This window comes from Pelophylax lessonae (genome assembly GCF_965119305.1).
Source record: "Pelophylax lessonae genome assembly, chromosome: 4".
In the NCBI taxonomy this organism is placed as follows: Eukaryota; Metazoa; Chordata; class Amphibia; order Anura; family Ranidae; genus Pelophylax; species Pelophylax lessonae.
Window position 1 is genome coordinate 530,589,381 of NC_138771.1, and position 15,347 is coordinate 530,604,727.

Below are 15,347 nucleotides of genomic sequence, written 5' to 3' on the forward strand. Positions count from 1 at the left end.
ACATAGAAAAGGTAAATCTGCAGGAAAAAGTCTTCAGAGAATCTTATAGTGTGTATGGCCCTTTACAATATAAGAACAATAGGAGGTTGAAAATAAATGTATGTATATGTTACATCCCCTAATCCAAACGTTTGCCTTCCTGTTGTTTATATTTTTAACAAGTTGCATAAGCATTTAACAGACAACTGTGTGTGTAATTAATAATGTGATGTGCTCAAGCACTAATTTTTATTTTTTTTTTTGTTTCCCCACAGTTTCCTTCAAACGCAGAGCAATGGCTGGAGATTTCTGCTCAATTTCTGGAGAAGTGGAATTTTCCCAATTGTGGGGGTGCTATTGATGGGAAGCACGTCCGCATTGTCCCCCCTCCGAATTCCGGCACATTTTATTATAATTATAAAGGTTTTTTTAGTATAGTCATGCTAGCCATAGTTAATGCAAACTATGAGTTTATTTATTTGGATATTGGCAAAAATGGCCGCAATTCGGATGGGGGAGTTATTGAGCAGACGGAGTTCGCTCGTCGTCTAAAGAACGGCACTCTGAACCTGCCATCCAGGGAGCAAACTGTTGAGGGTATGAGCTTTGTGTTTATCGCAGATGATGCTTTTGCGCTTGGGGAGCATCTCATGAAGCCCTACCCTCAGAGGAACCTCACCCCCGACCAAAGGATTTACAACTACCGGTTGTCCAGAGCTCGCAGAGTTGTGGAGAATGCCTTCGGGATAATGGCCAACCGGTTCTGGATATTCCTGACGTCCATACACCTGGCACTGTACAAAGTGGATAATGTGGTCTTGTGTTGCTGCATTTTGCACAACTTCCTACGCAGGAATGTACACAATTATGTTTTGCAGCAACTGGATACAGACCCTGCTATGCCAGGTACAAGTGGAGAGGCCCAACCTCCAGACCAAGTGGAGTCCATGACGTCAATGCAAGTTGGACGGTCAGGATTGGCATCACACAGGGCCCGTCAGATCCGCCAGGAATATCTGGACTATTTCTTGGGGAGAGGAGCTGTGTCATGGCAGCAATCAATGTCACACACACATTAATGTTGTTAAAGATTTGACACACAAGATAAATGTCAGCGATCTATTATTTTAGAACACATTAAACAAAAATTGCTATGATTCTGTATTGTGGATTCTAATAATTTGGGCACATATGGCCAACATAATTTTTGGTGTAAATCATGTGTTATATATGTGTGACTTTGGAAGGGTTAATACATTCATCATTGGGTTTCTTTGCTGTAGTCTCTCACCAGCTGATCAAAAGTGATGATGGCCATGTGTTATTTTTTAGCCAGTGGTGTAAATACAAGGGCCTTCTGCACCCCATAAAATTTCCACAAACCCGCTCACATTGAGAACTAGGTCACACCCAAGGTTCATCTAATGTCACCTTACATTGGTGGTCATTGTCCAGAAGGTGCCCATACTATATATTTCATATAATACATTAGGGTATTAACAAAGTACCTACACCTGTTATGTTGTGTTCATTTATGACATCCTTCTCACTGCCCACCAATGTTAGGATATTTCAGTGTTATGTGAAACTTGATCATTGTTCATCTCAAAGTGTTATATATATAGGTAATGGAAAGTGAACTAGAGCAACGAACAAGCAATACACTATAGATTACACTGATCTCCCTACACTGATTGCTACTGGCAATATCAATGCCATATTGAATCCTAGGACTGCTAGTACCTTGAGTGTTGAGTCACACTTATGCAATGTTGGAAGTCTGCGACTTTGCAGCCTTCCAGCATTGCATAAGGGTGACCCGCCACTTACTCTTTGCACAGGATTGTATTCCACAAGTGTTAAGCACTGTGCGATCCAATCCAGATACATCCGAAATAAAGGGTCATGTGCGACTTGTATGCGTGTTCATTGCGAATGTAGCCATACAAAGTGTATATGTCTCAATTCACACTGCACATCTGATGGCATGTAATATTGTAGCGCACTGCTCCTTTATTACATGCGATCAGATGTTCATGCGAAAATCCTCTATACAGTTTGTATGGCTCAATTCGCACTGCACTCGCACAAAAGTCGCACATGATGCATTTATTCAGCCGCATCAGGATAGGATCGCACAGTCGTTCAAACTTGTGTGATCCGATCCTGTGTGAAATGTCAGATCGCACTGTGATATGCGTTAAAACTGGGGGTATCTTTAACATTTCATTGACACCTCCAGCAACTCGCATATGGCAGTGTCCAAAATGCTTTCATTAACATGTAAATATGGGAATAGGACAGTCATCATACATTTAGTGCTTCTTTACACAGCTTTAGACCTCGACCCCCCAACGAAAGTCTAATAAAGAATTGAACACACATTGTTGAATGTAAAAATGTTTTAGTATCAAACATTCACAGGGTTAGGGTTAGGGTTAGGGTGTTGTAAAGTGCTTTTCCCAAACTTGGGTACACTCTTTAACATCTGAGTGTCATAAAACTATCATAAAAGATTATATAAAATTTTGAACATCAGGAACATCCCAATACAAACATTAAAAACTTTTAAAAATTTTTTTTTAGAATTTGCCAAGCATGTCCACAAAATCACGCATTTTGGTTTGCAATGCCGTTGCAGTCTCCTTTATTTGCTCTAGGTCTGAGCAGCATTGAAGAGCCTCACGGGTCAATTTGGCCAAAGTGCAACTATGTAATACATGATCTGGAAAATAAAATACAACGGAGTCAATGTGAATCACCTACATGAGGTCATAATAGAGGAACATTTGGTGTGCAGGTAATCTTAAAATCCTCTCGAGTTAATACCTACCCTGTTCTTATGCTCTTTTGCCCTAGGCTCTTCTTCTTCCTCCTGTCCTCCTCCAATGCTGTTACTGATGATTCTGACGGTCTCCTGAGCTTACTATATATTCATTAGGGGTGTGAACACATGATGACGTCATTGTGAGGGCATGGTCGTAATGTATATATATTAAGATGCAGAGACCAGAGACGGGCAGAATGCACGGCAACAGCATCGGAAGAGGACAGGAGGAAGAAGAAGAGCCTAGGACAAAAGAGCAGACAACATAAGAGCAGAAGATTGGACAGCAGAAGACAGGAGAGGAGAAGATCCAAAGAGCAGAGTGGAGAAGACCGGATGAAGATCTTTAAGAACATTTCATAAACGTCTCCTGTCGTTATTCACATATACTTCCATTTATGTGGTTAATGTGTAGGGGTACTATGTACCCCATACCCATTCACATAGTGATTGGGGTCTGGGATCTGGGGGCCACCCTTTGTTAAAGGTTGCTTCCAAATCCTAGGAACCCCCTGGCCGCATGACCCCCCAAAACCACCAGACAGGGTTGTGGGGATGAGGCCCTTGTCCTCCTCTACATGGGAGCAAGGTGCTTTTGGGTGTGCGGTGCAGAGGCCCCCTGGCCCAAAGCAATAAAACCCCCCCATGTTGAGGGCATGTGTCCTGCTGTGGTCCAGGGGGTGTTTGGTCCGCTTGCTCGTTCTCTTTCCTGGCCTGACAAGCTGCATGCTTGGATAAGGGTCTGGTAGGGGTTTTGGGGGTAACCCACGCTGTCTTTTTGTTGTGGGCATACCCTCAAACTCAATACCACACACCAAAGGCCTGGTTGTGAACTTGGGGGGGACACCCACGGTGGGTTATTCAATTTGTCTGTGTAGTTCCCCCTCAAAAATCTTCACAGCGCAAGTGGCCCCGCAAGTCAGAGCATCCTGATCCGACTTACGGTGCCACTTCCATTCAAATAAAGAGGCTCCCATAGGGAACTAGTGTTGACAATTGGAGGCTACAAATAACACTGATAAAAATCATTATGAAAAAACCTACGTGGGCACACAACTGGCTCTCTGACACTTGGTCCTGGATCCTCCACAGTTTCGGAAGTGGCTTCCACGCTGCTTGCCAAGTTGCCAGGAGATCGGGGTTCTGACATGGCAGGGGATGCCACATCCTGGCATGACGCAACATCTGCAATGTTAATTTGTAAGGGAATACAAGAATATAAGGTTAAACAATCATTGCAAATACACATATTTCTATGATCCCACTACACAAAAATCTGTGCCTACCAACCTTCTTGTTGCTCTGGTGTCTGGTCACTTGTTGGCTCCACCAGGATTATTTCCGGAATAATGTCTTCATCTACAAAATACAAAAAAGTTGCCATATCATAAAAGTCACAAGAGGTACATTTGTTAGGACATGGTGCCCTGCTTGATAGCTCTTTTAGTAACAAATATGAAGACATGTACATGGTTATCTACGAAAAATATGGTACATTAATGTTTGACTGTGAATAGGAACCAATTACCTGTAGTGTAATCTGTGCCACCATCTGGGCCCATGTCCTCATCTTCTTCCACAACTGCCGATGGAGCTGCCAAACCTCTCCTCCTCCTTTCCCATAGTTTGGCACGGAGTTTTCGTTTTTCTCCTATTTAAAGGTTTGATTAATAATCTGTGATTAATAGGAATGTTTGCAGAGAAGATTCGTGCAGGAAAGAACGTTGGTTGCAACACAATACATATATTTTTAACTATGGCTTCCTGACTTTTAATGTCATATACTAAAACATCAACAATAGATCGATCTAATCACGACATGACAACTAAAATGAGTAATCTAACTTTTTACATAGACATTATAATCTAGACATGTTAATACAACATACACAAAATTATAAAAAACATATTGCATGTTTAAAAAAATAAATAAAAAATAAAACTTACTTTTTTTCAAAATCCGATGGATTTGGCCCAGCTGATCCTGCTCACGGTGTTTCAGGTCGGACCACCGTTTCCTAATTTGATCTTTCGATCGATCCACACCGAATTTTTTTTTAGCAAACAGGCCACCACCTTATCCATGATGCCATCTTTCCTGGCATTGGGCCGGTCGTAATTTGCCAACTTGCCATCATAGTCCATTTTTTCTAAAATGGAGACCATCTCCACCATTTCTGGCTTTGTCATGGGTGTAGCCCTTGATTTTCTGGTGGCCCAATCACTTCGGCCCCCACTTGATGAACTCTGAGATCTTTCAGACATTCTTCTTGATTAAAAGATTGTTCCACTGCTTCAGGTGTGTGTGTCGCATGTAGGCCTGATCTTCAGCACGTACACACCCCTGCACAAGCCCGCCACTGGAGGAGGAGTTGACGCATGCGCTGTATTTAAAGGACGCCAGATCTTTCGGCCGACGATTCGCTAGCAGACATATCGAGGGTTGGAGCACGATCGAGCGGCGAATCACGACTTTTCCCCACAAACAAAGGTACGACTATTTTAATAGAAAGTGTGTGTTTTGGGCCCTATACAGCTTTTACTATGAATATCTTTATTATGTCCCAAAATACATGCTATTTTAATATGTTTTGTGTTGTGTTGTGTCTTGCAGGCATATACTGTCCTGCAAAATGGTGGACAATTACACCACACTCAACTTTCTCATCAGTTTCATTGATGAGTTCAGGCAACTGCCCTGTTTGTGGAAAGTCAAGTCGGCAGAATATAAAAATAAGAAACTAAAACAACAGGCCATTGAACACCTAGTGGCCTTCTACAAGCCCGTCTGTCCTGGGGCAAATGTGGAGTATGTACGGCGAAAAATTAACAGCATTCGCAGTGCCTACAGGCGGGAGGTTAAGAAAATTGAGGATACCACCAAGTCTGGAGCAGGTGCACAGAATGTACATGTACCACGGCTGTGGTACTTTGATAACCTGCGATTCCTGGCAGACACCTTGGAATCGAGGCCATCCATCTCAACACTGCCTTCGACTTCGGCAGAGGGCTCAGTATCAGTTGATCCAAGCCAGGATGAAGATATCCTGGAGGAGAGTTTTACTCAGGTATGGCATTTCACTATATATTGTCTGCTAAAATTTAATCATGTAACAAAATTATAAGCTAAAGCATAATTGACCCTTTATGTAAACTGGCATAGCAAGGGGTTGGCATGACAGGCAACCGCCAGGGGCGCAGGCCAAGGGGGGTGGGTCGCAAAAACATTGGCATTGTTTTAATGATTTTTTGAACAATCCACTCAGCCTGCACACCCCAGAACCCCCAGTTTGCAGGCGGATTCATGCAGGTGTAAAACATTGAGAGCTGCTTCATGCAGGTGTAAAACATTGAGAGCAGCTGAGCCAAAAGACCAGGAGACTGAGACTGCCTCTCACTGCATCCCCAGCACACCTCTGGTCTTACAAACATTGCTGCATCCCCAGCACACCTCTGGTCCTAACAAACACTGCTGTAGCCTCAGCATTCCTCCGGCTCAACCTTTTTTAAAACAAAACTAACAAACTAACAGCTCCTGCAAATGATACATCCATCCTTGCTTCCATGTCTCTGGTCTCTCACTGTGGGTCAGCAAGGCAGGTGGCTCCCTTATTCATGTTTTCCTGCAACGCTTCACCCTTAATGCCCTACATCAAGCCCTCTGCAAGTTCAGGCCCCTCTCTCTCTGCAACCCCCCTCCTCTCTCTCTCACACCCCCTCTTTCTCTCCCTCTCTCTATCTCTCACCCCTCTCTTTCTTGTTTTTCACACCTGAGACAATGATTGCCCACTAGAGAGCTCTACACTGGGCAAACAAGGGACAAATGAAAAACATTTAATGCCCTTTTATATTTTTTTTTGGGGGGGGGGGGGGGGTTACATTTTTACATTGATCTTGGGGGGGGGGGGGGGTTGTTGCCAAATACAGCTCCTCAACAAGGGCACTGGAGACCCTAGATACGCCACTGTATGTAAAGTCTGCTATTTGTTCACAATAGTATAACAAACATGCATTTTTATATACACTATAACATTCTAATCAATTGTTCATTTCATCAACAGGGAAGTGTCACTGAGGAGGAGGCAGGTTGCAGCCAGGAGCCTGGGGAGCCTGAGGAGCCTGTGGAACTCTTTCCACCACCACCTCCTCCTGCCAAACGGAGGCAAAAGAGGAAACACATCGACGACATCACTGATGAATTTATACAGGAGGCCACCATAGCCCTACGTCGCAAACCGGAGGCCAATGAGTCCTTCGGCAACATGACGGGCAAAATTTTAGATAAGGTGGACCCCAGGCAGTGTCAGTATGCCAGAAAAATTATTCTGGATGTGCTGCAAAACGCTGAAAACGGCATCCTTAATGAGCACAGCCATGCATGCCAGGAGCACCCATGCCCTCCACCTCCACCTCCACAACAGCCACCACCTCGCCAAATGCCACATGGCCAGTGGCAATATGGCCAGCAGGATCCAAACCTGCCCTCATGGCAACCTGATTACAGTTACCAGCAACTTTAATTTTTGTAACCCCCTATTATTTATTTTACCCCTGTTTGGCAGTTTCTAATTTAATTTAGTCCAAATGGACCTTTTTTATGTTTTTTTTTTTTTTTATACGGAGAGTATTGATGTTTTCATTTGTTTTTTCAGAGATCCAAAAAATAAAGAAAATTGTAACTAAAAAATGGCCTATCTGAATTTGTTAACATGTTTAATATTGTGCATAACCTGAAAAATATGTTTTATACATTAATTCATAAAAGAATAAAGGGTCATATCAATAGTTAGATCTTTGCTGTTAAAAAAAAAAAAATGGTGAAGAGTTCAAATTATTTAATTATAAAATTTGATAGAACAGATAGAATAGACAAACATTATCTTCATCATAACAGAACACATGCCTTTTTATTAGAAAAGTATGGCATTATGAGCAGCATCTTCCTTCTTCTCACATTTATCAAGATGAGCATGTGCTCCGCATTTCACCTATTTCTTGGACTGCCGCGAGCCGAAAGTTCTTTCTGGATAAAATGTTGAGTTTACTAGAGAAAATTCTTCCGGGACCTCATTTGGTTTGATCATGCATGTTGGGATTTGTAGCTGTGTGTCGGCTGATTTCTGTACTGACTGGCGAACAATCTGCCGTTCTGTTGTCGGCATACAAAAATTTCAATGCTTGCAAGACAGATTCTTGTCCGCAGAATGTGCGCTGACGGCTGTCGGAGGCACCATACTAACAAGCGTACAATCGGCAGATCTTTCGTCCGCCGGCGTTTGTATGCCGACGATCGGTACGTGTGTACGGGCCTTAACTCTGTAGTGCGCTCACGCACTTTTTGTAAATCATGTCTAACGAATTACATTTCCTCTTTAATACTTTTCAACAGGTTGCACCAGTTCACCGCCATTAATACCTCTCTTAAAGATGGTTCTTCTATTTCTGAAGTTTCTAAAGTAGAGAGATCATGTGACCCCGCCTCTGTTGGGGGTAGGTACAGAGGCCATTTTAGAGGGCCTGCTATGTAAACTTGAACCCTTAAGGGCTGCAGAGGGTGATAACGATGTCTTCGATTGTTGCGTTTTCCCACTATTTTGGGATGGATTATGTGCAAACAGCTCCAACTTGGCTGGTGTGTCCTTGCTTTTATATTTATCTTTTACTATCTGTTGTGACTGTGAACTAGGAGGGTTCTGTACTACTAACGTGTCTCCCTTTTTTTGTCATGGTTCTTGAGCGTGTTTGCCATCTGATCCGATCCACGGGATGGATAGAAAATAGAACCACCATCCGTCTGCTTTTGGCGGACAGGATCAGATGGCGGTAGATTACTGCTCAATAGAGGAGAATGAAGGGTCCGATCAGGTCTGCCTGAAAAACTGACAGGCGGACCTGATCAGACAGCCCGTGTGAAAGGGGCCTTCGGCTGTGGCATGGCGATGAGGAAAAAAAAAAAAAAAAAAAAGATTATATATATATATATATATATATATATATATATATATATATATATATATATATATATATATATATATATATATATATATATATAAAATCTTTTTTTTTTTCCTCATCGCCATGCCACAGCCGAAGGCCCCTTTCACACGGGCTGTCTGATCAGGTCCGCCTATATAATAAAAATAAAGAAGAAAATATTATTTTTTTTTACATTTAAAAAATTAATTAAATTAATAATAACCACACTCCCTGTCAAAGGTAATTAACTGGACAGGGAGATGGTAATTGCATTAAGAACAAACAGGCAGTGGAAACAGTCATTACAACAGTCATTACTCCCGGCCACCACAAGAGGGCGTCAGTTCCCCATTGGAAGCCTCTCTAATCTCAAGTAGGCCGAAAAGCCGGGGCCTCAATTTTCGGACGGCGCGGAAGTCTGTGCACTCCGTGCGCGGAAGTCCGTGCAAAAATCACTGGACACCTTCTGCAGGGCACCCCAGGCGCCAGGTCGCTAATTCTAGTCGCAAATGCGACCTGGCGCCCAGAGATTGTCGAGCCCTGACTTACCATATACCAGCCTGTTGCTTTTTTAGTCTACTTTTATTCATTATGTTAATTAAGCTTTTTGTTATTTCACCATACTAAGTTACTACCAGTTAAAGTCCCAGGAGAATTTTAAATATGTGTTAGGTTTAAGTCTTTAAAGTGTTACTAAACCCACAACTGTAAAATCAGTCTGCATATGTAGTAAAGCATGCTTGTTATACTCACACTCACTGTGGAACCTAAGGGGTTAATCCTCCACATTGTGTAAAAAGGCTGTTTGATCCTGTCTTCTCTGATCCTCCCCTACTTCCTCAGTCCCCAATCCATCTCCTGATAGAACAGAGGCTGGGGGAAAAGCTGCACATTCTCAGTTTGTTGTGTATTGCTAGATAGTTTTTTTTCTTGGGAAAGTGCATGTGATCAGCACAGAGCACTGTCCAGAGATAGGGTCAGGGGTCATGCATCTGCATAGGACAGTCAGAGTAGAATGAAAACTCCTCCTACAAGCTTTAACCAGGCACTGATAGAAGTTATAAGACAGCTATATACTGCTGATGAGAAAATGTATTTAGCAGTTTATATTTACTAAAATGATAACATTTCCATGTTCTGTGTACTGTGGGAGATCACATATAGTGAATGCAGGCTCCTGGGTTTAGTAACACTTTAGGTAGGACTTGCAGGATTGCACATTTTACACACATTCCTGCTCACATTTTTTTGCGTATTTTTTTGTGCGGTTTCACAGGTCATGCACAAGGCAGAACATTCACTTGAATGGGCTGCCCTTCGTATGACAAATCAGCCAAATCTGTTTTTGGGCATGGAACGTTGTGCATCTAGCCTCAAATTTTGCATGTTTTGGTGTGTGACAAATGCAGTAAAAACACACCACATTTAGGGTGCTGTTAAGAAATAATGGCACCACAAGTGGGTCCTGCTTTTGCCGCATTTCTGAACACACACTATTCTGCCCGTGTTTTCAGAGAGGCCAACTGTGAATGGGATCATAAACAAAGGATTGGTAATATTTTCATCTCAGCGCCAGTTTCGGAGTACTTACATCTGTAAAGGGTAAGTGACATCACAATGGTGAAAAGGACCAGAGCGATACCGATACAAATTGCTAAAATGTTATTAGGAGGAGTAGGAGTAGGATCCTGCAAATACTCATTTCCCTGGAAAAAACAAGAATATTTAAAGTTAAAGATGAAATGTGGCTGAAGCGTATTCATGGTCAAAAAATCAAACTGTATATTCATTGCCTTCTGAACCACAGAGGTGCTGAGAGGAGGAGTTTCAGGTGGCGGAGCCAGTACAGGAATCACTGCTTACAGGTAGCATGGTACCATGGGAAATGTGGTCCTTAGAAATGGAAATTAAACAGCAAAGGAGAAACTACAAAGCATGCAGGGAGTCCAGGAAGTTGTAGAAAGAGATGACCAGCAGACAGGCAAAACGCACATCATGAAATTAGATTTTTGAAGTAAGCTTATATTGGATTGTCAACAATAACAGTTGTTTGTATTTCTGTTACAATACTGATGTTATAGAATGAAAGTGTATGCTGTGACCATAGATTTCCTTTAACCACATAAGCTCTGGAAGGTTTTACCCCCTTCATGACCAGGCCATTTTTTGCTATTTAGTACTGCACTACTTTACCTGGTAATTGCGCGGTCATGCAACACTGTACCCAAACAAAATTTGCATCATTTTTCACACAAATAGAGCTTTTCTTTGGTGCTATTTGATCACCACTGGGGTTTTTATTTTTTTCAATATAAACGAAAATACTTTTTTTTATGGGAAAAAAAAACATTTTTTTCCATAATTTGTTTTCATAAATTTTGGTTAAAATATATTCTGCTACATGTCTTTCATAGCAAACAAAAAAATCCCAATAAGTGTATATTGATTGGTTTGCATGAAAGTTATAGCATTTACGAACTATGGTATATATACTGGAATTGAAATGTATTTATTTTTATACTACTAATGGCGGTGATCAGCAACTTATAATTACAATAGTGCGGCGAGTGATCTGACACTAACTGATATTGGGGGGAACTGACTAACTACCACTGACATCCCCAGTGACACTAATACAGTGATCACTGCTAATCGCATACACTGTCACTGTACTAATGACACTGGCTGGGAATGGGTTAACATTTAGGGCGATCAAGGGGAAGTGTGATGTGTGCTGCTTTTTTACTATAGATCTTTTTGTTTCTTGTTTCTTAGCTTGTTTGCAGAAATAGGAAACAGAGAGATTGCTTTCTCTGCACACAGGCCTGTGTTGATTGTCAACACAGGGATCTAAACTGTGATTGCACACAGCCGATCAGCAGGTCCAGGTTATGAATCATTGGCTGGGACTTGCTGACAGACTCCCACTGTGTACAATCACAGCAGGTGTCTGCGGGGGGGGGGGGGGGGGGGGGTCACATGCATGCATGTGCCCTAAACCCGGAAGCAGGCAGCGTAGTGCGGGTACATCGCTTTGCCTGTGTGGACCACCCATCCATAGTACAGCAGTTATTCAGCAGTTAAAAAAAAAAAATGACTACAGCCTCAGTCACCTGTAATAAAGTGTATCCCATGTCCTGATGAGTGCTTGACAGTGAACAAATCTTCTCTCCAGTGATGCTCGGTCCTCTTCACAGTGCTTAACTTCTGGCATTGCATGGGTTAACTGCCTCAGGTCTAACATTGCAGTGCATTGAAGCGGTCCCGACAGCCATTCGATCCTTGCTGTCCGCTCCTCCATTCATTAAAGTCCTTGTAGTGTTTTCAAAGAATGCAACACATTCTGTGAATTGGGAGAGGATCCTGTTTTTCACCCAGCTCTCCCCATTTACAGAATGTGTTGCATGCTGTGAAAACACTACAGGGACTTATATGAATAGTAGAGAGAACAGGAAGGGGTGGACTGCCATCCGGACTTCTTTAATGTACTGTAATGGTAGAGCTACCCATACATCCTTCATGGGCATCCGCAGAACTTTTTTCAGAGGGGGGCATCATTTTAAGGTCACCCATGCTCCGCCCCTTTTCGACAATGTCATGAAGGCGACGTCAGTCACTGCGTGAGCCGCGACTCATGAATATTTAATTTTAAAGGGGAAACGTCAGACCCCTTAATTCTTGTGCCTATTTCTATCCCCAGACTGTGGCGATTCCTTCACTGGTTTTCCCTGAAGAGACTGTGTATCTTTACTACATGTGAGTTGTTTACTTTAATTTTTAATCAATTCTTAGTGAGTTTACACTTATGGCCGGAATACACGATTAGAATATCGCCCAATCATTCGACCACCGACTTATGAAAAAGTGTTAGTTGGTCGAAAACTTTGCCAACATACACAGGCCGAATATCGTCCGACCGTTGAACGCCGATCAACGACCTTAACACCAACATATAGAATATCGTTCATTCGCAAACAAGACGACAGAATTTTTCGTTTTTTTCAAACTGTATTTTTCGTTCACAATATCGATATCGGTCATTGATGGCTGGGCATTAACGAGTAGAATATCGGCCGATTTTCTTATCGTGTATTCCAGCCATTAGAGGCACTTTTTCTATTTGTTACAAAATAAAAAATAAAAACCTGACAGGTGTTCTACTCCCTCTCCACTCTATCTAAAACTAAAAAAAAAAAAAAAGTTTTGCCTTCCATTATACTGAGCCAAACGACAGCTTTAAATTGTGCTGACAATAAAGATACTGTATGTCTTTATTGCAGCCTTTTTCAACCAGGGTGGGATGCCTTGAGGTTTCTTAAGGGGTGCCTTGGCACAATGCCCAAAAATTGTATACAAAGCAGCATGTGGATGAAGCCTGCCTCTTGGTTACAAAAAGCCACAGGTTTTCATTATCCCCCATTACAACCTTCTTGCTACCAGCGTCCCAATGACCAATGGCATCATCAGTTGATAAGGAGGGTGTCAGTCGCCTGCATAACATCCTTATTTGACCCTCCCCTGCCCCTCTCTATCAGCATTGGGGGTCACATTAGCTGAGTGATAGAGAAAAAATGAGGGAGAAGAGAAACATTGGACCACTAGTCAGAGCCAGTTTGCAAAAGTGTATTTGCTTTGGAAGAATAAATCACCTCTAAGGTTGGGTGTCCTACTTGAATGTTGCTGCATTATGTAAAACTATTAGAATAGCTTTCACATTTTAGAATGGGGTGCCTCGAGAGTGTCCATATTTTTTAAAGGGTACCTTAAGATTGTCCAGGTTGAGAAACACTGCTTTATTCCATAAGCGTGAGCACAGAGCATTCCACCGAGGGATGTCAGTGCAGAAGAAGCAGTGTTGGCAGAAAGTTAGGAGCTCACTGGATTTCTGGCAGATGAACAGGTACTGTATTTCCCTGTACTCAGTGTTTTAATGAGACAAAACATGGGAAATATGTATGTACTGCAGAGATGTACTAAATAGATTTTTTTAAATTTTCCTCCGACATAAATATAACATTAACCTGTGCTTTGTCTATCAGGGAAATGTTAGTGTAAAAATTTGGAGAATTTCAAAGAAACATTTGTATTGTTACCTCTGTGACTTTATTTGTATTCTTTACAGGAAAACGTGTGAAGAAGCTGGATGTACTGTTGCCTAGTGGTAAAAATTACACATTAAAACCTATGTTACCTAAATTAATAAAATCTACGTTATTTCATGCATTTTACTACTAACAACATTTTAAAATAATAAATAGGACCAAGCACACCAAAAAAGAAGCTTCCTAAGTGGGCACTTGGTAGGGGGGAGGAGCCCAGCCGGGCGGGGGACGGCTATGTTCAAAACCATTGCACAAAGCAGATAAGTAAAACAACTTTATTGTTAAAAAAAAAAAAGAAAGAAAAGAAAGCTTTATAACCACTTTAAGAACCACTTTCTCTAGGTATAACTAGAAATGGGTGATTGGTTCGGCCCGAGCATGAGTTTGGGCCGAACAATTGCCTGTTCTCCGAAAACCCGAATTTGCAGGGTGTTTCCCCCGACGAACACCTCGCAATGCACTGAGCACTGCACAATGCATTATGTGCCCTGATTGGGCAAAGCTTTGCCCAATCAGGGAGCAGTGTAAGATGGTTGTTAAGGAAAGGGGCCGGGAAGCCACATCACTAACAACCGATGAGTTATCAGCTGTCAATGGGTTTCCAGCTAAATAAAAAAAAAAAAAAAAAGTGCCAGTAAAAAAAAAATAAAGAAAAAACAGCATGGGATCCCCTCCCCAGTCCAAACCACTCCTTTTGGGTCTAATATGTATTTTAAGGGGAACCCCATGCCAAAATTTAAAAAGAAAACAGCGTGGGGTCCCTCCTAAAATTCATACCAGACCATTATCCGAGCATGCAGCCTGGCAGTCAGGAAAGGGGGGGGGTGCGTGAGAGCCCCTCCCTCCTGAACCATACCAGGCCACATGCCCTCAACATGGGGGGTGGTTTGAGGCAGGGGGGGCTCTGCGCCACCCACCCCAGAGGACCTTGTCCCAAGGGCCTCTTCCAGACAACCTTGGGCTGTGGTTGTCAGAGTCTGCAGGTAGGGGGGATTATCGGACTCTGGAAGCCCCCTTTAACAAGAGGGTCCCCAGATCCAGGCCCCCCTCCCTGTGTGAATGGGTATCGGGTACACTGTACCCATTCACCAAAAAAAGTGTGAAAAAGTAAGAACCACAGGAAATAGTTTTAGACAAATCCTTTATTAAAAAAGAAAAAAAAGTGTCCCTCGATGTAAAGCCTTCGTCAACAGCAATGCCCGCCGGACCCGAAAAAAAGAAAAAAAAGAAAACGCTTCCACCTCCTGGGAGGCCTCTGCTCTCTCTTCGCTTTGACAATCCTTATATAGGCAAGGGGTGGGACCACCCGGTGGCACCACCCCCTTCTGACATCACATGAGGGGCGCAGAGCATGTTAAGGGCATGTTGCCTGGTATGGCTCGCTCGTCCCCCCCTTTTCCTTACCTGCCAGGCTGCATGCTCGAATAAAGGTCTGGTATAGATTTTGAGGGTGGACCCCACGC

The 15,347-nt window shown here is 42.6% G+C and overlaps 2 protein-coding genes across 2 annotated transcripts in view; one reads left to right on the forward strand and one right to left on the reverse strand.

Moving 5' to 3' along the window:
• Positions 1 to 14,017, forward strand: part of LOC309554658 (uncharacterized protein) — a gene marked incomplete at both ends in the record, with an annotated part of 51,607 nt that extends 37,590 nt beyond the window's left edge. The window contains 3 exons of the mRNA XM_082256370.1: positions 255 to 799; positions 8,196 to 8,296; positions 13,905 to 14,017. Coding sequence (XP_082112496.1) covers positions 255 to 799; positions 8,196 to 8,296; positions 13,905 to 14,017 — 759 coding nt within the window. The remainder of the gene's footprint in view (positions 1 to 254; positions 800 to 8,195; positions 8,297 to 13,904) is intronic.
• Positions 1 to 15,347, reverse strand: part of LOC309552753 (T-cell immunoglobulin and mucin domain-containing protein 4-like) — a gene marked incomplete at its 3' end in the record, with an annotated part of 146,643 nt that overhangs the window by 58,208 nt on the left and 73,088 nt on the right. The window lies entirely within an intron of this gene.